Source organism: Nyctereutes procyonoides, unplaced genomic scaffold (assembly GCF_905146905.1).
Source record: "Nyctereutes procyonoides isolate TBG_1078 unplaced genomic scaffold, NYPRO_anot_genome, whole genome shotgun sequence".
Lineage (NCBI taxonomy): Eukaryota > Metazoa > Chordata > Mammalia > Carnivora > Canidae > Nyctereutes > Nyctereutes procyonoides.
In genome coordinates this window covers 42,824,614-42,849,724 of record NW_026575020.1, presented here as the reverse complement: position 1 = coordinate 42,849,724, position 25,111 = coordinate 42,824,614, and the positions used below count along the sequence as shown (strand labels likewise).

General features: G+C 54.8%; 1 protein-coding gene across 11 annotated transcripts in view; it reads left to right on the top strand.

The window, feature by feature from the left end:
• Positions 1-23,263, top strand: part of DAB2IP (DAB2 interacting protein) — a 192,609-nt gene extending 169,346 nt beyond the window's left edge. For 8 of the 11 annotated variants that reach the window (XM_055316001.1, XM_055315982.1, XM_055316018.1 and 5 more), the window contains 10 exons: positions 1,743-1,887; positions 1,973-2,117; positions 4,523-4,759; positions 6,382-6,583; positions 8,251-8,429; positions 10,406-11,294; positions 11,998-12,150; positions 14,110-14,303; positions 19,188-19,275; positions 20,158-23,263. In XM_055316001.1, the coding sequence (XP_055171976.1) occupies positions 1,743-1,887; positions 1,973-2,117; positions 4,523-4,759; positions 6,382-6,583; positions 8,251-8,429; positions 10,406-11,294; positions 11,998-12,150; positions 14,110-14,303; positions 19,188-19,275; positions 20,158-20,325 (2,400 nt within the window). In that variant the 3' untranslated portion in view covers positions 20,326-23,263. The other 3 variants (XM_055316011.1, XM_055315991.1, XM_055316029.1) reach the window with 3 other exon arrangements.
• The last annotated feature ends 1,848 nt before the right edge of the window (positions 23,264-25,111 follow it).

Genomic DNA, 25,111 nt, shown 5'->3' with positions numbered 1-25,111 from the left:
ATGGACTCTGGCTACCCTGTCCCTGATCTCCTGGTCCGAACAGAGAGGATACTGGGAAACTGAGTGAACTGAGGGAGACCCTGGCCCCCAGAGGGAGTGAGGGAGGCCTCTGCTGCTGCTGTATCTGTTTTTTCACTACCCAGCCCCCAAGGGCTGCCCTGGAAAGCCAACTACCATCTGCAGTGACCTTTGATCTTAAGGCTCATGGTGCTCGCCATAGAGATGGAGTTGGAAGCCAGGCTCCAGCTGCCCCAAGTGGGCCTGGGGAATTAATAGGCAGAAGAATAGGAAGTAACTCGTTCTGGGGTGATGTGCATATCAGATCCCCCTCTCTGAACAATTGGGAACTAATGGAGCATTCTTGATGAGAGGCAGAGTGTCTGATAAGGGCCCTTTAGTCCCAAGGTAAAGGTTGTGTGAGTGCCTTCCTGCACTCTCCTGGGCCGTGGCTGCAGAGTTCCTGTTCTTGGATTCCAAAGGCTTCTCCCTGCCGTGCCCACTCCAGATCTGGCCCAGGGAGCTGTGTGTGGACTAGGTCAGGTCACTTCTCTGTTCTGTACCTGTTTCCTGTGTTGGGATTTAGCTCTCAAGAGCTCCTCCTAATCCCAGCCTAGGCCTAGCACCCAACCCAGGAGTTGTGGAAGACCTGTGAACGTGAGCAGGAGCCCAGTGGAGTTACAAGGCCCGATGCAAGACTTGCCTCTGCTTCTGTGTGTCAGAGAAGGGGGCTCTACAGGTTATCTATAGGGCAGGAAGAGGTCCTCGGGCTATGTGTTGTACCCAGAGGCAATGGCCACTTCCTTTTCTCCCTGTGGCTCCTACTGTTCCTCCATTGGCAGGTCTCCTGCACCCAGAACTCAGTTCTATATTTCAAGGACCACTTAGGATCTCTAAGGAACCAAAGTTGTGCATAGTGGAGTGAAGCATTTCCAGAGCACCAGAAACCCTGGCCCCTGCTGGGTACCTTGCCACCTCAGTCACCTTCCCTTGGGTCTCTGATTCTGTCTTCCCCTCCGTCAAGTCACAGGCATGGCTGAGGAAATGAGGAGGCAGGGGCTCCAAGGGAGGCAGGTTCACTGAACCACATCTTTGCAGTCAGGAGGGAGGGCATGGGCTCAGGCTCCTCCCAGGGTCCTCCGGTGATGCTGGTAGGGGACCCATAGACTCATTAGCTTCACAGCTGCCTTCCAGAAGTCTGGGACCCACACAGTGAGGGTCCTTACCACCTTACCACCCAAGCTGAGGACTGTGCTCTCGCCATCTGGGTCCCAGCCCACTGCCTTCCAGAGGGCATCTGGATAGCTTCCCTCTGTGGGGCTGCGCAGAACAAGTCTGTCTCATGTGGGAGACCCCAGCAGAATAATGGGTGGGTAGATATTGGCAGCTGCTTGTATGATGGAGGGAGGGTGGCCTGTGTCCTCTCCAGTGCTGTTGGCGATGAGAAAGAGGTTCTGCTCTGGTCCCCTGGCCAGGCCTGGTGCGGTGGATCTGACCACGGCACGGTTGGGTAATGGCTCCAGGTGGCATGCTCTTGCCCAGGACTGCCTCCCCCATTGTGTCACCATCTCTAGGTGTCTGCCCTCCACAGGCTGCTCTTGCTCACCTCCCAGCAGCCCCCAAAGGTGGGCACCAGCAGCATGGCAGCAGAGCAGCCTCAAGAAGTGAACACTTCTGGCTGCAGAGCGGGTCTGGGATCCTAGGGTCCTGCCCATGTCTGCTCTTCTCACCTCCTGCCTTCCCAGGACTTCCTGACGGACCTAATGATGTCAGAGGTAGACCGCTGCGGGGATAACGAGCACCTTATCTTCCGGGAGAACACGCTGGCTACAAAGGCCATTGAAGAGTACCTCAAGCTGGTGGGCCAGAAGTACCTACAGGATGCGCTAGGTAGGGCAGGTGCAGGCTGGCAGGTGGGCAGAGTGGGGCCGGGGCCACCAGTCCTTACTTCTTCTCCCTGCCCTCCTGACCCCAGGTGAGTTCATCAAAGCACTATATGAGTCAGATGAGAACTGTGAAGTCGACCCAAGCAAATGCTCTGCCGCCGACCTCCCTGAGCACCAGGGCAACCTCAAGATGTGCTGCGAGCTGGCCTTCTGCAAGATCATCAACTCCTACTGGTCAGTACTGGGCCCCTTCCCCATGCCCTGCCCCTCCTGTGCCAGGGCACCCGGGGGGTGTTGGGCGAGGCCCTTCGGCTCCATCACCCCCAACTTGTAAACTACAGAGGGGAGGTTTTTTTTTTTTTTTTTTTAAGATTTTTATTTATTTATTTGTGAGAGAGAGGGACACAGAGAGAGAGAGAGGCAGAGACACAGGCAGAGAGAGAAGAAGCAGGCTCCATGCAAGGAGCCCGATGTGGGACTTGAACCCGGGACTCCAGGATCACACCCTGGGCCAAAGGCAGGCACTCAACCGCTGAGCCACTCAGGCGTCCCCAAAGGGGAGGTTTAACAAGGGCACTGCTGACGCAACTGCAGCCTCACATAGCTTCCACGTGGTTGCTCTGGGATTTTGGAACCCCCCTCTGCCTGGCCCCCGTCCTGGTCCTTTGTGGGCTCTCAGATGTAAAGGAGTATCCTGGAATATATGCAGGACATGGTGTTGAGAATCTGGACAGGGCAGTGTACCTGTCAATGTCTTAGCAGACCCTGTCTATGTGCCAGGCACTGTGCTAGGTGCCGGAGCTGCAGCACCAGGGAGCAGGGCAGCAGGGCCCTGTTCAGGTATCCCCCACTGGGGCAGGGGAATGGCTGCAAGCGAGACCTCTCAGCTGTCCACAGGGGTGCCACCCTGCCTCCTCCTCCATATCTTACTCCTTTCTTTGGCAAGGCCTCCCTCACCCCAGACTTTCACCTCCACACACTCCCTCCCTTCCTGCTCTAAGGTCTTAAACCTGCCTCCCCTCTGAGACCCCCCTTCACAGTATCAGACATGGTTGTCTCACCCCTCCCAGGCACCTCTTTCACAACCTCTGCCACAGCCCTAATCCCATCAGAGTGGGGCTATGCCTGTGTCCACATCTGTTTCTCACATGTACCTGGAGCACACTGGAGGCTGATGAATCCACTAGCTCGGGGTTGGACCTAGGAGGGCCCGGGAATGGTTTGCTGCTCCTGAAAGACAGGCAGAGTTAGGCTGCTAGGTGAGTGATAGCCTTGGGAAGGGAGTGGAGGGAACAGCCAGAGCCAGTAGAGTGACTGTCCTCCTGCCGGCTCCCTCTGCCCCTGGGCCACACAAGGTAATCACCCTAGGGCCAGTTTGGCCCCTTGGGCTGGGCCAGATGACCCCTGGGCCTGGGGGTGGAGGCATAGCCCTGAACTCTTGGGGAATGTTCCCACCTTTGGGCTGGGCTGTGCATTCACCCTCTTCCTCCTGTTCCCAGAGCAGACTGGGTGTGGGACACAGAGCAACATATCCGTGGACAATTTTCCATTTCCTCTTTCTGGTATTTGTCAGAGGCCCAGAGGCACCTTTCTGTTCTGGACAGGGCCGCCAACAGATGTTGCTCAGCAGCTGCCCCCTGCCTGGTCTTGTGTAAGGTACTTTGAGGGCCTGGGCTGAAGCCCCTTCCCTTCCCCCCATCTCTCCAGCACACTCCTATTAGTTCAGGCACATGCACTGCACAGAGCCCACTGGGCAGGTGCTGAGCTTGTCAGGCAAAAGCCTTTCGAGTTGATCAAGGCTTCCTGTGGCCTTGAGATGGTCCCGTGAACTTGGCAGGGCAGACCCTGTTCTCAATGCAAGAGTGAGGGAACTGAATGAAGTTCAGGGGAGGCCAGGCACTTGCTCAGAGTACCCTGAGCTAGTAACAGAGACAGTATAATGTCCACAGAGTGCTGGGGCCCGGCATGCCCAAGGGTGGGAGGTGTGTCTTTCAGGGTGAAAAGATAGGAAAACCACTTAAAGATTGGTCAGGGGGCCTTGACTGTGGCAGGCTGCAGATGCCCAGCAGAGAGCCCCCAGCTGGGTGCCTGGAACCCTGCCCACCCTCACTGGGCCCCACTGGGGAGCTCACTGCCTCCCATTTCCCTCCCTGCCTAGAAAGTAGAGAGCTGTGTTCTCATCTTATCCCCATCTTGATCATTCTGGTGTCCAGGTCCTGGACATTCAAGCAAAAGGAGTGAGTCTCAGCAGCCAGTGATGGCATCCAGGGAGCAGTAGTCTGTTCCAGTTGTGTTGTCCTTTCCCTGCCTGGGAAGAGCCTCCTGCCTGGTGTTTGAGGCAAAGGGTGAAGCCCTGTGGCAAGCTCGCTGTTGCCATCGGCTCTGGTTGGGACAGAGACCTGGCTCCTGTGTGCTCTAGCCTCTCTGTGCCTGTGCCTATCCCCTGCCAGCCCCCCTTTGTGGAGAGCCCCCAGCCCAGCCTGGAGCTCCAGTGGCCCTGCTCCTTCCACCAGGCACTCCCTTTGCCCCCACCATGCTGGGTGGCTTCCCCGCGACCTGGCTTACAGGCTGTGTCCAGGCTCTGAACCCTCTGCCCCAAACCCTGGCCCAATGACCGCCTCCCACCTCTGTCCCTGCAGTGTCTTCCCGCGGGAGCTGAAAGAAGTGTTTGCCTCATGGCGACAGGAGTGCAGCAGCCGCGGGCGGCCAGACATCAGCGAGCGGCTCATCAGTGCCTCCCTGTTTCTGCGCTTCCTCTGCCCAGCCATCATGTCGCCCTCGCTCTTCAACCTGCTGCAGGAGTACCCCGATGACCGCACCGCCCGCACCCTCACCCTCATCGCCAAGGTCACCCAGAACCTGGCCAACTTTGCCAAGTGAGTGTTGGGCCCCCCAGTGGGCAGAGTTCTGGCAGCATGTGGAGCCCCTGGGATGGCCATGGGTCCTTGTGCCCTAGAGTTGGGCTGCACAGTGGTTCCCACTTCTGTTCCTGTTATCCTCAGTTCTTCCCTTCCCCGTTTTTCAAAATAAAATCTCCACACCTCATCCTCCCGCTACAAAAAGTACATGGCATTTGGATATGTTTCCTTAATTTTCAAAGGTGAGAAGAGGAGATATTTTTTCCTTCTGCTTTTTTGAATTAACATTTTATCATAAGGATTATCCCGTGTACTTAAAATTCATAAGCCTCATTTTGCAATGAAAGACTAATACACCTTCGGGGGAGAATGACCCATATTTCTTTAACCCGTCCCGTGTGATTGAGCTCTCAGGTTGTTTCAGACTGCCCTTGTTTGATGCCGTGAAAGATGTCTTTGCTCATAAAGCACTTCAGTGTTCTCTGCTGTACCTTGGAGTGAGTGGATGGAAACGGAGGGGCTTGCTCACAGTGTAGATGGAGCCCCACAGCAGGCCTCCCTGAGTCATAGCTGGCCCCAGCTTCCGGCCCCATACTTCCACATGGAGAGAGATGTGGAATAAGCAGCAGAGCAGTGAGAGAGAGACATGCAGGCCTCTCAGGAGGCCCCAGGCTGGTTGGCCTAGGAGATGTACCCCCTGCTGCAGGTCAGGAGGAGGCAAGCAGGAGCAGAGGTGGGGCAGACCCTGGGAGGGCCGGGTGCTGGCAGGATGAGGCACCCTGGCCTTCCTGGTTCATCACGTGCCAGGCCAGGAGTGGGAGGTGAGACATAAGTGGTCAGCAGGGCCTGGAAGTGCAGGCAGGGGAGTGGGAGCCACTAGCAGGCTTGAGGCAAGAGGGAGGCTAGCCCTCATCTGTTCTGCGTCCTGAACCTGTCAGCCTGCAAGCCTGGGGCATGAGGGTTGGAAGGAGCACAGGGGGAAGCTGAGAGACAGGATGAGAGAGAGGGTAGCCGTGGTTCCCTCCCACAAAAGAAACTGAGGTGGAAGTGTTGGGGGGCAAGGGGTGGCAATGCAGGAGCAGTGGCCACAAGGTCAGGGGTGACTGGAAGATAGAGTCAGCAGGTCTTAGCAGCTAGAGAGGGAGAAGCTGGATACCACCAGGCTTTTGGCTCAGCTCTGTTGGGGACGGTGGTATCCTCACTTAGGATAGGAAGCCTGGTGGAGGCGGGCATGGGTTTGGGGTGACAGAGCTGATGCCAGACTTGGCCAGGCCAAATACAGGGGAAGTGCCCATGGGTGTACACATCTGAAAGCTCAGCAGAGAGACCTACCTAGCATGCATTGAAAGTCAGGTGTGCACTAAGCCATTGAAACTTGGAGGGAAAAAGGAAGGAGATTGACTGGCAGGGAAAGAGGAGGGAGGTCTTATGAGGAAAGGCCCAGAAAAGGGGTCTCTGGGCTTAACCAGCAACGAGTGCCCTGAGTCAGAACAGACTGGTCAGCTCGGAGAGAGAGAGAGTTGTAAGGGAGGCAGCCACAGTGGGCGAAGAAGGGTGGGAGCTAAGGAGGCAAGGTGCCTCAGAGAAGGGGGCTCCTGGATGGGGCCCCAGGGCACTTACCCAGTCTGCCCTCCATCCAGGTTTGGCAGCAAGGAGGAGTACATGTCGTTCATGAACCAGTTCCTGGAGCACGAGTGGACCAACATGCAACGCTTCCTGTTGGAGATCTCCAACCCCGAGACCATCTCCAACACAGCCGGCTTCGAGGGCTACATCGATCTGGGCCGAGAGCTATCTAGTCTGCACTCACTGCTCTGGGAGGCTGTCAGCCAGCTAGAGCAGGTGCCTGGCCCCATGGGCTACGGGAGGTCAGGGGCTGGGCTAGAGGATGCCACAGAGCTGGGGGATGTTCCTCCAGACAGACTGTTGGGTTGGGGGGTAAAGTGCCCACCCAAGTGCTGGAGCCTGAGGTTCCAACCCAGGCCCTGTCAGCATGCACTGGGGGATCTCTGGGGCCCATTTCCTTGGTGGGGAGTGTCCCATTCACTCGCCAGCTCCTGCTATGGCGGCCCACTCTGCACAATGGGGCTTTAGCTCTGCCTCTGCAAACTCCGCATCAAGAGGACAGATTTGGGCATGAAGGCATGCTCTCTACCTGTGAGAAATGTGATCATCTTTAGCTGCTCCTCCAAAAATGTCCTTATTCTAGGTTTTAAGGCCACTGAGGTGAAAAATGTAGATTCTGAAGATGCTGCACATATCAGGCACAAAGGTGACCTTTCCGGAATTGCCCTTGACCATCAGTTGAAAATCTTACTCTGCTGCAGCCACCCAGCATGCGCCCTCCGTGGCATGGGGTTCCACTGTCGCCCCCGTAGCCCCAGCCCACACAGTGAACAGGTTCTTGGCAGCAAGGGCCAGTCCTGCCAGAATCCACCTCTAGAATATGTGGTGCTTCCCAGGCTTTAAGAGACTACCTAACAAAAGTAGTTACTGCCTAAACAAGGTTGGAAGGTGTCCCTGCTCTTGTCCCATTTCCTAGAGGTGACCACTCAGGGCTCTCTGGTGTGCAGCTTTCCTGATATCTCTGCACGTGTGTTAAGTACACACGCAGGCACTGCATTCTTTTCCCTTTTCACTTGTATTAAAGTGAAAACTCTTGGGGGCACCACAGCGTGCATCTCTCATTCACTCTGTTGTCACCCTCTCACATCAGCACATACTGCACCACTGCTGTGACCTTTCCGATGGCCGCACACAGGCCCCTGCACTGCTGCTGGACATTCAAGTCAGGCCCAGTGTTTCTCTGTTGCTGTCACTTCTGCTTGCGGATGTCCGCTGCCCTTTGGCTGTGAGAGGCACTGGAGGGTGATGGCCATGGCAGTGAGGCCAAGGCTCTCTCTTCCTCCACTGCTGCCAGCACCAGCCACTGCCTACTGAGTCCCTGTGCCGATCTCCAGCCTCCACATCTGTAGGAGCAGGCAAAGGGAAGGTGGCAGGTGCCGCCACAGCTGACGGTGGTGCAGCAAGGATTTCAAATCCAGCTGTTTGCCCCTCAAGTCTGTGCTGTGTTGACTGCGTGAGTTTTCACATTCTTTTTGCACAAAGTCATGGAAGCCAGTGGATAAGCAGAGGACCATTCCAGAAACCTCTCAGATAGGGAGGTGTCACTGTGGCAAATTCTGAGGTTCCACCTGGGCTCCTCTCTCTGGGCACAGAGATAGGACAAACACAGGTTGAAGGCTTGGGCTAGGTCACCATTTCTTCCTTTGAGCCTTTTGTGCCCCTCCTCCACCAAATAACTGAGAAGCTTGGAGAAAATACGCATTTGCAGATTCCTGTCCTTTTCAGCCACTTTCCATACCTGCTGGATCTCACAGGTTGGGGAGGGCAGGGCCTGCCTTCCCAAGTTGCTCCTGGGCAGTTTTGAACCACAGCAGCTGCAGTGCACTTGGCCTCCCCAAATGGCTTCCCACAGATCATACCTGACTCTTGCTGTGTATTTACAGAGCATTGTATCCAAACTGGGGCCCCTGCCTCGAATCCTGAGGGATGTCCACACAGCATTGAACACCCCAGGCAGTGGGCAGCTCCCAGGGACCAACGACTTGGCCTCCACTCCTGGCTCTGGCAGTAGCAGCATCTCGGCTGGGCTGCAGAAGATGGTGATTGAGAACGATCTCTCTGGGTAAGAGCTGCTAGGCATACTGCGGGTTATGGGGTACACATGCAGACAAGGTGCAAGTGTCTGCAGTCTCAGTTGGGGAGGAGAATGTCTACACAGATGTTTATAAAGTAAGCTGGATGAGACTTGAAATGCTGGGCAGGCTGTAGGCAGGGAGCCTCCATTTGGGAAAAATCAGGGAAGGCTTCTTGGAGAAGTAGTACCATAGTTCTGGGTTACTTAAGAAAAGTGACATTTTTATTGGTGGAAAAGGCATTCTACATAGAGGAACTAGCACAAAGCCTTGGGGAGAGATTTGGAGAAATATGCTCTGTTGCAGAGTCATTACTGATCCCAAATATTTCTAGATTACCCAGGTGTGTGATTAAAATACTCTGTGGTCTTTCCTGGGTCTGATCAGAATCTGTAGAAGTGGCACTACAACGTGTGTGTTTTCAGCAGGAGCCCAGGTGACTGCAAGGCTTTGAGGCTGGGAGCTCGAGAAGCTAGGAGAGGTGTTGAGGCCCATCCTATAGTCTGAGCCCTCAGCCCCAAGCCATAGTGCCCTGTAAATAAAGCATGTAGTGGACAAGGAGGCAGAATGGTCTCAAATTTTAATGTCAAAATGAAGATATACCTTTGAAAGACTTGGTGTTTATAGTGAACCATTTATGCCTCACTCATAGACTCCCTCCCAGGGGCCGGCTGGGGCTTGTGAGGCAGCAGCGACAGCAGGCTTGTATGCGGGCGAGGGCATTGAGATCAAGAACCTAGGGTGTGTGGTACATGGGACTGGAGCCCAGGACGCGGCCAGAGATGCAGAGGCCTAGATGCATTTCCCAGCTCCCTCTGAGTCTTGGGGGAGGGAGCGGGCATTCATACCACCTGCCCCATGAAGCAGAGCAGTTGAGGTGAAAGACACACCTTGGTTAAGAGGTAGCCAGGCACGTGGGTTCCCAGCAGACCTGCCCTGGGTGTGCAGGAGGACAGCCAAAGCCTGTGTCTGGTCTGGCTTTCTCTGGTTACTTCTGCTGGTATCCAGTCCCAGGTGCCTACAGCCTGCCCCACCAAAGGCCCATCAGCTGGGTCTTGGTGCTTCCTCTCTGTCCCAGGCTAGGCCATCTCCAGCTCCCCACTGTTGGATCCCTACCGGCTCAGAGCCCTGTTGACCCCCACACCCCACAACCTTCCCTCCAAAGCCCACCTGACCTACCACATTGTGCTTTCTAAGGAGCCAGCTTCCAGGGAGGGGCCACGGAGAGGCTGGGAGACTGGGGGAGGGTAGGCCTGCCTCTGCAGGTGCAGACCCTCCCTGCCTGAGTCACATCTTGGATCCTTCTCTGATTCCTTGTTTTTACCAGGAATAGCAGCCCCCGCCTGCCAGTCAGACAGAGGTGGCAACAGGAGGCTGGGCTTGGGGGGGGCGGGGCTTCACTAGGTCCCCACTCTGGTTGTCAGTCTGCTGAGGAACAAGAGGGAAGAGGCAGCAGGAGCCCCAGTGGCTTTGAAGTCAGGGTCCTTAGTGCAGGACCCTTGGATAGTAGAGAGCCACTGCATTGCGGGTTTGGGTTTAGCTAAGGGGGATTTTCCGGAACACTCCGGGCTTCAGCACCCGGTGTCCCAAGGTGCAGCTGAGGTGGGAGTGAGCACGCCAGGCAGCCTGGCCTGGAACTAGCAGCGACAGCCCCTGGAAGAGAGGTGCTATACAGCAGCAGCTCTCCGGCCCCTCAGCCCCTGTGTTGGCTTTTGGGGGGTGGGGGTGGGGGCGCTGCCAGGGCTATGGTTTGGTACTGCAGCCAGGCCGCTGGTCCCAAGCTTCGCCCACTTCTGCAACCCACGCACCTCCTCTCCCCTGCCCCCTTTCCCCCTCCCCTCACAGCCCTGGCTCAGGCTGCCAGGCCTTGGCAGGTTGGCAGGGCTCTTGGTCTGGACCCGCCTTAGCCGCATTCACAGTTCTTCTCTTCCCCCTTCTTTCCCTGTGTGTGCTTGTCTCCCTGCAGTCTGATAGATTTCACCCGGTTACCGTCTCCAACCCCCGAAAACAAGGACTTGTTTTTTGTCACAAGGTCCTCCGGGGTCCAGCCCTCACCTGCCCGCAGCTCGAGTTACTCAGAAGCCAACGAACCTGATCTTCAGATGGCCAATGGTGGCAAGAGCCTGTCTATGGTGGATCTCCAAGATGCCCGCACACTGGATGGGGAGGCAGGCTCCCCGGCAGGCCCCGATGCCCTCACTACTGATGGGCAGACGCCAGCATCTCAGCTAGCGGCCGGGTGGCCAGCCCGGACAGCCCCAGCAAGCCTGGCGGGGCTGGCGACAGTACGGCGGGCAGGCCAGACACCGACCACGCCGGGCACCTCCGAGGGCGCCCCTGGCCGGCCCCAGCTGTTGGCACCACTCTCCTTCCAGAACCCTGTGTACCAGATGGCGGCTGGCCTGCCACTTTCGCCCCGTGGCCTTGGCGACTCTGGCTCTGAGGGCCACAGCTCCTTGAGCTCCCACAGCAACAGTGAGGAGTTGACGGCAGCTGCCAAGCTGGGAAGTTTCAGCAGTGCCGCTGAGGAGCTCTCCCGGCGACCCGGGGATCTGGCCCGGCGGCAGATGTCACTGACTGAGAAGGGCGGGCAGCCCACAGTGCCTCGGCAGAACAGTGCTGGCCCCCAGCGAAGGATTGACCAGCCCCCGCCCCCACCCCCACCACCGCCTCCTGCACCCCGCGGCCGGACGCCACCCACCCTGCTCAGCACACTGCAGTACCCACGGCCCTCCAGTGGAACCCTGGCATCGGCCTCACCTGATTGGGCTGGCCCTGGAGCCCGGCTTCGGCAGCCGTCATCCTCATCCAAGGGTGACAGCCCAGAGCTGAAACCTCGTGTGGTGCACAAGCAGGTCAGTGCTGTTTTCTGAGGGCAGGCTGCGCTCACAGGCGGACAGGCTGTCATACCCCACCCATGTTGTGCTGCTCCTCCTAGTCATTTCACCTGTACTCAGCTGCCATCCCATGCTGAATGATGTCACACTTGGCCCTATCCCACCAACTTGCTACACACACCACCTCCCCTCTTCCCCGGAGCCCACTGGCCCCTGTGTGAACCCTTTGAACCAGGGACAGTGTGGCTTCGGGGTCTCTCTGCCACTTCCCCAAGGGCAGCTGGGGACATGAGCAAAGAGGGAGGGATCCATCTGTCTCGTTCCAGGCCTATTAAGGCCCCACCCAGGGTAGGAGTTGCCCAGACCCTCAGCACCCCTGCCTTCGTGCTCTGAGCTGGCCTCCAGGTCTTTCATGTTACCCTGGGCCCGCACACAGTATATGGGACAGATGTGCTCTGGGTTGAATGCCTGCCTGCCTGGCTGAGCTCACTTGCTCTCATCGGGTTGGCAGAGAGGGGCACTCAGGCCACCTGGGCTCTGGACTCCGCCCAGGCTGCCATCCGGGGGTGGGAGTTCCTGGGTTGGGGACTCTATCAGTAGCTGCCTGGCCAGCTGGAAGTCCCCTACCCTTGCCACGTCTCTGAGCTACTTGTCCCAGGTGACTCACCTGGTGCCACTGCCCTGCCTCCCTCCAGCCCCTCACAGCTGTGTTTCATTGTAGGGCCCTTCACCTGTGAGCCCCAATGCCCTGGACCGCACGGCTGCTTGGCTCTTGACCATGAACGCGCAGTTGTTAGAAGACGAGGGCCTGGGCCCAGACCCCCCCCACAGGGATAGGCTAAGGAGTAAGGAGGAGCTCAGCCAAGCAGAAAAGGTAAAGCCAGACCCTGGCAGTTTGGGGCAGGGCGGGGCTGCCTGCCTGTGGCCACTGGCAACATTCTCTCCCTTGGAGCCCCAACTGAGGGGTGCTGCTTGTTCCCTTGGTATGGCCAGTCCCCTGTCAACCCCTGTCCCCCATGAAGATAGCAGCCAGTGGACTGGAAGAAAAGAAGCAAGAGGAATTTAGCTTAGTGCTGAGGATTCTTCTACAGGCTGCACATGAGACTCACTTGGTACTAAATCCAGACTCTTGGGACCTGGTCCTCAAACCTCTGAGGGAGGCCCCTTCCCTGAGTGCCCCAGCCACTAAGCTTCTGAGAGTCTGGGGCTTGAGGACTGGGAGTGCCGAAGAGGCACGTGGAGACCGTCATGGAGAGCTTCATGCCTGAGGAGGCAGAGAGGTGTGGGTTCCCAAGACAGCTGGGAGGGCCGCCCCCAACCAGGCCCCCCACTCTGGCTTTGTGCCTGTCCAGAACCTGGCTCTCACCCACTTCCTGTCTCTTACTCCTAGGGGAAAGATGGTTCTAAAATATCCACATTCCACCCCCACGCACATTTCACATTTAGTGGGGCAGTTGGGGGGCTTCTGTCTTCCCAAATTTTCCTGTTGTTATGGCAGCTGCCCTCGATCCATGGCTGGTTCTCATGTCCTCCTACAGGCCAAAGCCCAGGTAGCTGCAGGACCCAGTGCCAGGCCACCTCAGAATGGCAGCCACTCCTTCCACCCAGATGCCCTCGCCTCAGCCCTGGAAAGCCTTTAGCAGCCTCTCAGGCAAGGGTGTGGAGGTTGGGGTGGCAGCATTCCCTCCTCCTGGCCTGGGGCGAGGTTCATGTCCATGCTGCATTCCGCCACCCTCTGCCATTCCCTTAGTCTGCTGCATCCACCTGCTTTCACCATAATTATGTGGAGGGGATGAGGGGACATGGGGCACGTGCTCCAAGGGCCAGAGTTTGGTTGGACAGCAAGGAGGGCCAGCCTTAGCTCAGGCTCCCTGTGTGAGCGGGGGCACTGGGCTCTGCACCTCTTGGAGGCCCAGAGTCCTATTCATGAACCACAAGGACTGCTCGAATGACTGCAGGTGTCAGACTGCAGCCAGAGTGCCCTCTTTCCTTGCTGTTCCTTGGATGAATGAGCTGCTTCTGTCATCCTCTCTGCTATTAACTCTCACAGGCAAATCCTGTTATCTCCATCTCCCTGGAGACCTGGTACTGCCTCTGTCAGGGAGGATCGCCCCGTCTCTGGCCAGCTGAGCGAGACTTGGGATGGGCCAGGATCATCTCTCCCAGAGCCAGGCTCTCCTACGGGTCCAGCTTTGCTTTAGGAGCGTAGCTTGGGTCTGGACCTCTCCCCTGTCTCTGGACTTGCAGCCTCCTTTGCTGATGTGAATTAGGCCTCCATTGCCTGAGGCACAAGGAGAGGCTCCTCCTGCCTCCTCAAAATCCCCTATTGTCATGGTACACGGCCCCCAACTGCTTAATTCTAGTGTTGATTCTATCTTGCCTTTAACCTTTCTCTCCCTGTCCCTTCCCCAGCTACCCACCCTTGCTTTAGGGTCAGATAGAGGCTGGGAGGCTAGAATCTCACCCCACTGGTCAGTCACTCCATGGGACTGGGTCACCTTGTCTTCTGGGCCTCAGTTTCTCCTTCTGTAGAGCCCGTATCTCTCAGGTCGCTGTCAGATCTTAGTATCATCCAGCAGTGTTTTTAACATTTGTTTATTATTTAAAAAAAAAAAAAATCTATGTCCTAGTTAAGCCCTTACTTCTTGAGACCTGGGTTTGAGTCTTCATTCCCTCATAGCTGTAAGGTCAGGCCACAGAGGTGGGAGGTTGGAAGGGAGAGAGCCCTGGACGGGGACAGGCTTTGGGTCCCACCCTGTGCTCTTGCTCTGGCTCATGAGGCTGTGCTCTCTGTCATGGGTGCTGTGCTTATGGCACGCCACCTTCCTGGCAGGACCTGGCAGTACTACAGGACAAGTTGCGAATCTCTACCAAGAAGCTGGAGGAGTATGAGACCCTGTTCAAGTGCCAGGAGGAGACGACGCAGAAGCTGGTACTGGAGTACCAGGCACGGCTGGAAGAGGGTGAGGAGCGGCTGCGGCGGCAGCAGGAGGATAAGGACATCCAGATGAAGGGCATCATCAGCAGGTAGGGCAGCCTTTTCCTGCCTGGGCCAGTTCTGGTCGCCCTACACACACAGCAGGCAGACCTGTGTGCTGCCTTCTTCATCGGAGGAAGGGCTGATCAGCCGCAGGGTGAGCCAGGAAGGAGAGTGCCTCAGGCAACCCATACAGTGTGGCACAGGCCTGGAGGGAGTGTGGGGAGTCCCCCCTGGTGTAGTGTGTATTGATGGTAGAATGCAAAGTTGGGCCTGGCGGAAGCAAGCGAGGTCACCAAGGCCCGCACACAATAGGACCTGTGACCCCTGTAAGGAGTCCTGTTTTCTTGGTGAGCACTCTCAGGGAAGGTAGGATTGGAGGTGCCTGGAAACACAGTGAAGACCCAGTTCAGGGCAGGAAAAGTAGGGATAAATATGTCCAGTACATTCAGTGAGTGAAGGAGGAGGAAACATAACCCCCAGATTTCTACCAAGAGCATCTGGGTGTCATGGTACCAGTTGCTGAGATGAGGATCTTTAAGAGAGTAGTTTAGGTGTCCCAGCCATGCCAGTTTGGGATATGTTGAGTTTTAAGGTTCCTGTAGGTTATCCAGGAACAATTTCCAGGGGACCATCAGCTTTGACACTGACTCTCCTCTCTGTTGACAGCTTGTTTGTATCACATACTGTGTTGATTTCCTCTCATTTTCTCTTCTTTCGCTGTTTCCACCCATGGGTAGGGTGGGTACACCCTCATGCATGTCTGTAGGACATGGGAGTACAGTGAAGGTGTAGCATCCCAGCCATCCATGGCATCCCAATCATGAAGCTCACTTCTTTATGACAGTAATACCGGTTAGAAGAGGACAGTGGGATTTGACAGCTTGTTTGTTTGTATATTACAAGAGTCAGTCCTTTGGACAGATTTAGCAGATGTCCCATAGCTAGGAAGTTTCCCCACCTGGCCTCATGTTTTATCCACTACAGAAACCCTTTCCAGGTTCTTCCTATTTAGGCTGTTTCTCTGCTCCTAATTATTGTTTCACTTACCTGTGGGTTTGTTCATTGTGGTAAAATGGTTAGCATGAGCAGAGAGCCTATAATCAGGATGACTGGAAATCTGTTCACTTGACCGCCAGCTCTGTTCTTGGCTCACTTTGTGTGTGTGGTTCCAAGGATGGAAACACCTCTCAAACTTACCACCACTTCCTCATTGTGTCGTCTCTCTGAGGAATGCATATCCTGAATTCAGTGGCTTACTTAACGCATTTATTTCTACTAACCCATCCCAATGTTTTTCCTCCCTAATGGAAATGTCAGTTACCAATTTGGTTGATAACATTGTTTGAATCCTTGTATACTAGTTTTTCTGTCTACTTGTTTACTGTTCTGTCACTTACTGAGAAAAGTATATTGAAGTTTCTAATCATAATAATGGGTTTGTGTATTTCTCTTTTGTTTTAGATTTATGTACAAAAACTCTGTGCATCCACATCTCGGATTGTTATGTGCTGGTGATGAACTAACATCTTTATTGTTATAAAATCGCCTTCTTTATCTCTAATAATATTCTTTGCTCTGAAATCTACTTTTTTGATGTTGATTATAAGTATCCCAACTTAATTTGACTAGTATTAGCCAGGCATATGCTTTCTTATATTTTTAACCCACCTCTGTCTTTCTATATAAATGAATTTCTTTTATAGACATCTTATTGCTGGTTCTTGCTTTTTATTTTTTATTTTTTATTTTTTTTAAATTTTTATTTATTTATGATAGTCACAGAGAGAGTGAGAGAGGCAGAGACACAGGCAGAGGGAGAAGCAGGCTCCATGCACCGGGAGCCCGACGTGGGATTCGATCCCGAGACTCCAGGATCGTGCCCTGGGCCAAAGGCAGGCGCCAAACCGCTGCGCCACCCAGGGATCCCTGGTTCTTGCTTTTTAATATAATCTGGCAGTTTCTGCCTTTTGAGTGTTTAGACCATTTACATTTAATGTTATTTTCAGTATGTTTAAATCTCTTATCTTGTTATTGTTTTCTGTTCATACCATTTGTTCTGTTCCCTTTTTTCATGCACTCTTTCGGATTGAGCATTTTTTATGATTGCATTTTATCTCTTACTGGCTTATTAGGCTATATCTGTGTTGTCACTTCAGGGAGTTGGAAACTTCCCATAAAGCGGCAGATAATAAATATTTTAGGCTTTGCAGGCCATACGGCCTCTGTAAATGTTCAACTCTGCTGTTTTAGCAGAACTATATGTGTGGTGTGGCTATTTACAAAAACAGCCAGTGGACCCCATAGGGCCCTCATTGTCAGGCTATAATAGTAGAAATTCTGTCATTATTTTCTGTTCCTTTGTACTTAAACTCTCATTTCTTTGGCTGTTTTAAATATATATATTTTTTAAATCACTGATTACCAATAATTTGATTAGGTTGATCCTTGTCATGGTTTTCTTCATGTTTCTTGGGTTTGAGCTCTTAGATCTATAGGTATACTGTCCTGCCTGCCCAGTGTCTTTTCTGGGAATCCCATCACACATACATTAGGCTGCTCTATATTGTCCCACATTGCACTGATACTTTGTTTTTTCCTTGTTTTACTTTTTTTCCTCTGTTAAATCTTAGATGGTTTCTGTTCCTGTGTCTACAGGTTACTAATCATTTCTTCTTCGGTGTCTGATCTATTAATCCTATCCAGTATTTTTTCATTTCATTTCAGATACTATATTTTTCACTTTCAGACTTTCAGCTTGGTTTAAATTCTGTCCATTTCTCTTCTCATCATGCTTATGCCTTCTTCTACTTTCTCAAACATGTGGAATATAGTTACAATAATTGTTTCAGTGTCTACCAATACTGTCACCTATGACATTTCTGAGTCTGTTTTTATTGATTAATTTTCTTCTTGGTTATTACTTATATTTTTCTACGTATCTGTATGTTTGGTGATTTTTGGTTGGATGCCAGACATTGTGATTTTTACATAGGTGTGGGATATTTTGTGTTCTTTTAAATATTTTTTGGGCTTTGTTCTGGGATACAATGAGGTTATTTGGAATTAGCTTGATTCTTTGGAGGCTTATGTTTAAGCTTTTTTGGGGTGGGTCTGGGCAGCCTTTAATCTGGCCTGATCTGGTGTCTGCTGAGTCAGTTTCCTTCTGGGTATTCTACTTTATGTCCCTGTGTTAGTATGTCTTTCTACTCTGCCAGGTAGATGTGTGAACTCTTCCTGAGGTTGTTTTGTTCTGATGTGTCAGTGGTTCCTGCCCCTGCTTGGGTGTGTTTTCACAGGCACGCAGACCAGTCCTCAGCCAAAGACTCCAGGGTCACTCTCAGGAGATACGTGGCATTCTCCCTGTATCTTCCTCTTCTTGGGTACTGCTTCCCTGGGTCTCTTCGACTCCATGGACTCTGTGATGTTACTTCCCTTCTTTTGTTTGGCTTGGACACTCCAGGCAGTGGGCAGGGCTCTGCTTATGTGTTCCATTCTCTTAGGACACACTGCATGTTGCTCAGTGTCTGGAAACCATTTTTTCATATATTTCATTTGGTTTTGTAGTGCGTTTCTTCTTGTCGTTTGATGGCAGGAGGATAAATCTGGTCCCTGTTATCCAACCCACTGGAAGCATAGTCTTTCTCCCCTAGTGTAATTTGCCTTACTATTGACACTATTCAATGCCACTCTTCTCTCCACTCCTTCCTCCTTGCCTCTCACAGGCATTACCCAGTGTCTGATCCTCCTGTGACAAGGACAACAGCCCTTGGCATGGCTCCTCACCCCTTTGTCCTGATCAGTGCTTCCTGACTACTGATCCTGTTGACTTCTCACAAGAGCCCTGTAGGTTCCTGCCCCAGCACCGTTGACCTCCCCATGCTCTTTCTGTGTCAGGGGCTCAGTGCCTACCCAGGACTTAGGGCACTGCTCTGCTGGCATGGAGAAGTTGTACAAGTAGAGATGGGCATGAATCCTTGGGAGCAGGCGAGCTTGTCTGAGGAGAGTGTGGAGAGCAAGAACAATGGGTCTGGGGTTACCCCCTGTGGAGCCCTGACGTGTGGGGGGGGGGGGGACAGGCAGGACAGGTATCTGCAGAGCAGTGACTTGCCAGTTGGGAGGCAAACCCAGAGAGTGTGGGATCCAGAAACTAACAGAAGAGCATCAGAAGGTGGGTGTGAGCCACTGTGATTGACAGGTGTGTGATGAACCAGCGAGATGAAGCCAGGAAGGGTTTCAGGGAAAGAGCAGCTAGTGGCAGATGCACACATGCCTTAGCTCTGAGCTTCTGCAGATGGTGTTCCTCCCATCTTCCCTGCTCATTACTGCACCTTCAGACCTTGCTTGTACCCCACCCCACTCTCCTGGACAGTTACCTACTTCCTGTTCTTTGTTCCCATGGCTTCCAGGGCCTCCCATGCAGGGCATGGCCACTGTCTTCCTGTCTCTCTATTCCTGCTGCCTTGTGAAGCTTTCGAGTGATGCAGATCTATACTTTATTCATCTCACTACGTCAAGTGCTGGGCACATCTTGGCATAGACTTGATGATGCCAAGTGGGTGGAGAAAGCCCTAGAGCCCTTCAGGGTTTTCATCTTCCCACCTATGCCATGCGCCTTATGACGTTACATCCTCTGCCTTGCTCTGGGAGGTAGTGAAGATCTAACCCCCACTCCCACCCACCGTGGCTCCTGGAAGGACATCAGGAAATTGACAGCTCCAAGGGTTTCTGGGGGATTTGGGAACAGTCTGGAGCATATAAAGTGTAAGGAAAGAGCAGACCCATCTCATGTGTGTGGTTGGAGGCCAGCGGGAGGGGCTCTCCTAGCATGTCCCGTCTGTGCAGGTATGACCACTTCTTCCTACAAGGCCCCACCCCACCTCCTTAGCTGCTCTCTCAAGCACTAGCTTGACTGTTCTTGTATCTGGTCACAGGTTGATGTCAGTGGAGGAGGAGCTGAAGAAGGACCATGCTGAGATGCAAGCAGCTGTAGACTCTAAACAGAAGATCATTGATGCCCAGGTGGGTTCTGGCCCTTTGGTCAGCCATAGGTGTTAAGGGCCTGGGGTCAGCAAGGGGGTGACTCTGGCATTGCTACATCCTCAGTCATACTCCCGCTGTAAAAGCCAAGGAGGAACAGGAGGCCAGGATCTCTGATCTGAGAAGTCAGGCTTGGAGGTCTCCGTGTACCACAGACTCACTAGGACAGGCTATGAAGGGTGGGACAACTCCTTCTCTACTTGGTGGGTGCCACCTTTCACCAACAGTACTGGCCCAAGAGTAGAAGCTTTTGGGAGGGGATTGGGGATGGCTTGGGGTGACAGCGGGCTGGGCAGATGGAGCAGGGAGGTTCTCGCTCAGAGCTATGGCTTCCCAACTGCACTGAGAGAGGAGACGTGTAAGAGGCTCTGGATTCCATCCTCTTTAACTGCACTCTTTCTCTTCCTCTCACTCACCTGGGAGTGGGGCCAGGCCTTGCTCTGGCAGGAAACAGCACAGACCAGCCAGGGGCTGTGACCTCTACATCACCCACACACACATGCATATGCGTGAGGGCACGCACCCCTGGGCTCCGGCCACCCCTGGGGCTCAGGCAGCTGATGGATGACACCACTAGGGCTGTTCTGTTTGGAGAGAAGCAGCGATGTGTGAGAGACCTAGGAAGGCAGGCTCAAGGAGGTTTGGGCCACAGCATTTAGGCTGCGTGCTCTGCAGCCTCCTCCCCAACACACCCATGGCCCCTACCCATGGCCTTGGTACCTTGACCCTGCCCCTTGCATGCTGTGTACTCCTGGTCCCCCCACATCTCCCCTCAGCACCCCTGGTGGGCATGCACAGCTCCAGGGACACCCTGTCCCAGTCAGCCCCTCCTGTGTCCCCAGCTCATGCCCTCTTTGCCCCCAGGAGAAGCGCATCGCCTCACTGGACGCTGCCAACGCCCGCCTCATGAGTGCCCTGACGCAGCTGAAAGAGAGGTACAGCATGCAAGCCCGTAACGGCGTCTCCCCCACCAACCCCACCAAATTGCAGATTACTGAGAACGGCGAGTTCCGAAACAGCAGCCATTGTTAACCTGCCCGAGGAGGGAGGACTGGTGGCCCGGGGCAGGCTTCACCCAGGGCCTGGGGAGGAGCGCCCCTGCAGTCACAGCCCCAGCGTGGGGGCGGGAGGCCCAGGCCCCCCCACTTCCCTCCACCTGCGGTCCAGGAGGTACCACGGAGGGAGCCTCGACAGACTGACACTGCGTGGGCCTGCTCCCCTCTCTTCTGGCCCGAGAAGCGAGTTCGGTGCAGGCCAAAGAGACTGCACGTTGGGGGCACAGGGGGCCTGCCAAAATATGTCTCTGTTGGTTATTGAATTTGGTGTGTGTCACCTTTCTTTCTTGATCTGGCTGAGTGCGTGTAGTCCCTACACCCTCCCTAGGGAGGGAGCACCCGCAGAGGTGGAGGATGAAAGAGGTGGGGGCCCAGGCCCCTGCCTTGGGGACCTGCCTCTCAGTTCCAGGGGCTGATTGGCTGGTTGGCAGGCAGGGAGAGGGTGGGAAGGATGGAGCCATTGGAGTTCCTGTCCCCTGCAGGGCTCCACCCTGAGCACCTGCCACTGCATGCTGCCTGTCCGGGGACCCTCCCTGGCTGTGAGGAACCAAGGATTCACCCCTGTACCTGCTCCCAGATTCCTTGCACCCCCCACCCCTTCCTTATTTGTTTTGCCAAATAGACCCAGTGAGGATCCTGGCTCTTTTTACTGGGCCCTCGTCTCTGTGGGAAGGATCCAGAGCCTCTCTCACTTGCCACCTGGGCCCAGGCTGATACTCCAGGGCTCCCCAAAGCCAAAGATCTGGGTGGAGTTGGCCCAGATGGCACTGTTCCTGGTACCTGCCCTTCTCCTGGGGCCAGTGCACCAGGGCACGGTGGCCTACAGGGAGTGACCAGTTGGTGCTCCCCCGGAGAGAAAGGCTGATCTTCCTTGATTGATGGTTAAAAGAAAGTCTAATGCCAGCAGGCCCTGAGAAGGTGGATAATTGTGATTTTTTTTCCTTTCACAGTATGCATTAGAAACAAAAGCCCGCTTGCTCGCTTGCTGGAACACAGGGGCCTTTTAAATTGAGCGTGCGCACTGCATGGGAAATAGCGGCCCTGGAGGATGTTAGACTTGCTCCCTCTCCAAGACAGCAGCGGCCTGCACCAGGCCCCGTGTGTGCGGCCGCCTCCTTCTCACCCTTCTCGGGCCCCAGCCAAGGACCCAGGCGCTGCAGACAGGAGAGGGGCACAGCTGGGGCCGGTTTTCCTCAGCTCTAGGCTGTTCTGTGGCTTCTCAGCCCTCCCTGCACCCTCCCTCCCCTTGCAGGATGTAGATGGGCAGGAGCTGGGGTCTGTCTCGGTCCCTTCCTGTTCCCAGACCCAGCCCTGGGTAATCTCCAGCAAGAGCTGGGTGTTTGCCCCACAGCAGAGCCAGGGCTTTGCGAGCCACAGGAGCCACCCCTCTGCCTCAGCCTCAGGAAGCTGAGGAGACCCTTGGAAAGAGCACTGAGCCCTTCCAGCCCCTAGGGCCAGAGGCATGCCTCTGCCAGGGGCCGAGGTCACCACAGAGCCTACCAGGTCGGGGTGTGCAGGAAGGGTGGCCCAGACCACACTGCACCCCATCCTGGCCCGTGCCCTGGGAGGGGCTTCTTAGATGCTCAGTTAGGCCAGAGATTTGCTGGTGAGGAGAGGGCAGGCCCCCAAGGATCACAGACCTCAGGAAGGCAGGCCACAAGAGCAGGGTCTGGCCCTAGTGATGTCCTCTGGTTTGGTCTTCTCCCCCCACTGCCCTGCCAGCCCTCCCCTCCTCCCCCCACCCCTCTCCCATCGATGCCTCAATGCCTCGTAGAGCAACCTCGGACTGAGCGCCTCTTAGCAATACGGGGGAGGTTCCCAGGGCCCCAGGGCTCGGACAGCAGGGTGCAGGAGGCCAGCGTGGGTCTGGTGCTGGCGGCCCTTGGCATGGGTTGTGAGCTCTCAGGCCGAGAGCCTTATTTACTTAGTGCAAAAACTGTAAAAGTGTACAGACTCTCCACAGATTTTTATCTGTATTGCAAGTCTGACAATTTTTGTAAATGTTCTTGGTGTTCGACTGTAATGTAACTATCTCACCTAATGGTTGTACATAATCCTTTAGTCCTGGTGCTGCCGAGGGCTGCCCGGGACCGCTGCTCTCCGATGGTGTGTATTTTATTTTTTAATCTAGAGAACAGTATTGGGCAGAAGGAAGAAGTTTGGGATCTGGGTGTTGGGGTTTTTCCCCACCCATGGCATTCTCTTGCTGGCTTTGCAGCCTGCAGCCTGGGTGGGGTGCTGGGGACATGTGCCCTGATGGGATCAGCAAAAGGGCCCCAGTTCCCCTGCCCCCCAACAGTTGTGTCCCAGTGTTGGGCCGTATTGGGGGAGGGGCACAGGGAGGGAGAGTGGGAGAAGGCAGCTTTGCTCTGGGAAGATAAGGCCCTGGGTTCCCAGGGCCCCAGGCCCAGAGTCTGCTGGAGACCGCCCTCCTCCTCCCCTGCTAACACAGAGAGGCCTGACTTTTTTGCTCAACTTCTATGTTTAGGGTGAAGGAAACTGCCAAACTTCCTATAAGTGAAAACTTTTTTTCCGACTGCCCAGAAAGGGGGGTAGGGACCAAGGCCAGAGCTCCACATGCCTCCTCCCTTACGGAACGTCCACCCCGGGGTACGCCTTTCTCCCTGCCACCCGCCCATCTGCGGAAGGCAGGCTGTCCAGGGAAACAGCCCCTCTTTTCTACACCTCCAGCCCAAAGCCGCCCCCAGCCCCACACCACCTCCTTGCTCTCCCTTTTGTAAGTATGTGAAAAAGAAAAAAATGCAAACGTTGGAGTCTTGGCTGGAGCTCCTCCTTCCAGCTGTGACTTTCAACTATGTAATAATGTACAGAGAAAGTTGTTGGTGTTCAGTGTGGCTGTGCAATTTCTGTACATTTGCAATTAGAAATATTAAAGATTTATTTAGCTATTTTAAGCCTGACTCGCCTCCATTCAGCTGCGTCTCAGGAGATCTTCCAGGGGTACCTCTTGAGTTGCGGGCTTCTATTGTCCTTTACCAAGGGGCAGAGGCACTGGGTTCCCCCTGGTGGTAGTTGTGGATTGGGGGAGAGCCCTAGAAGCAGCACAGTGGTGTCTGCTTACCCAGTGACCTGGGACAGTCTCCAACAGGCTGGGGTGTCTGTGCTTAGGGAGTGGAACAGGGCATGCTTCGGGGCCATTCCTGGACTCTGATAAGCTCCAAAGAGAGTTCTTTGCTGGTCTCATGCCTCCAGGGGATGGGGTGGCCTCTGCACTTACTGCAGTATCATCATCTCCTGCAGGCTCTGCTTCAGATGCCTTCCTTTCACTAAAGTCTGACCCCAGGGTAGGGAGAAAGTTGGTGTATGTCACCAGCAGGTCATGGCAGAGCTGGCTAAGCAAACCAAACTCCTGAGGCCTGCCAGTCCCCAACTCGTGGGGCTCTCACCAGCCAGACCCATTTGCAAGGCCACACTCGGCCCCTGGAACAAACCAGCCCCCAAATTCCTTTGGCTGCACCCACGCCCGTGGACCTTGCAACCCTGGGCCCTGCTTAGCAGGAGTTGCCACCCACTAACCCCTAGGGGTCAACACTATACTTACATGTGGCTAAGAGGAGGCATGCCTCAGGCCTCAGTCCAAACCCTCAAGTGACACAGGGGTCCAGATATCACAGGGCAAAGACATGTCTTGTCAGATCACCTGCACAGGTGTCTCTGGCTCCTGCCAGGGACTTGGACCCTGGCTGTCTAGCATTCCCAGAGAGAAACCCCAGGAGTGCTCCTGCTCCCCAAACCCATGCTCAGCCATTATGACACATTAACCCCATTCCCTGCCCCACACCGCCGTCCCCCTCCCCGCTCTCCACTGGCCACCACCGCTCAACACACACACACACACACACACCCCGGCCCCAACTTTGCCCTCCACCCACCGGCAGCCTGGGCCCTCGCCGCCCCCCTCCCCCAGGCCTCTCACTCTTAACCTCTGATCTGCGAGGATCCCCTTCCTCTGTCAAGTCCTCCCCCACTGTCCTCTTCAACACCCTGACCTTAGACCCTTTCCCTCCCAGCTTCACCCGTGTGGTCTACCCCTTCAGCACCCCCTTTTGACAATATCCTTTGATCATATCACCCTGAGTCTCACCATGGCCTGTGCTCTCTGGGTGGCTGAGCGCAGCAGAAGAAAAACACCGCAGTTCACACCAAGCCCCTGTGGGTTCCTGAGTCCCTCCCCTGATCTCCGCTATGGGTAAGCCAGACCTGTACCTCTTCTCCCATCTCCCACCTGATGCCCTGCCTGCACGGAGGGCCATCCTCCTGCCCTGTGGGGAGAAGACTCTTGCATTGACCCTGTGACTCTTCCCTGGCTCACCCCCAGCCTCCACTGCCTGCAGCCACAAGAAAGGAGGTGACCCTCTTCCTTCCTGAGGCAGCCCCAGCCAGGGCCCTATCTTCACCCTTGCTGCCTTAACCACTCCTAAAACTTCAGCTCCACTGCTCTTTCCCACAACCTCTGAGGTGCTCACCTGCTCCTGGGTTTTCTGGGTTTTCTTCCCTCCTTCAGCCAACCTTCTTTAAAAGTGTGCCGCCAAGGGGACCCCGTCTCCACCTCCTCACTTCCACCCACTGTCACCCGGCTTCACCTCCCACACCACCACCCCGTCACCAAACCCATGGGCCGCCTTTGAATTTCCATACCCCTGTCCTCAGTCTTCAAGATCAGGGAGCACCATCCCTCTGCTAGGGCAGCACCATGCAAACAACATAGGATATGAGGAATCAGCTATGAAATGAAACAGAAA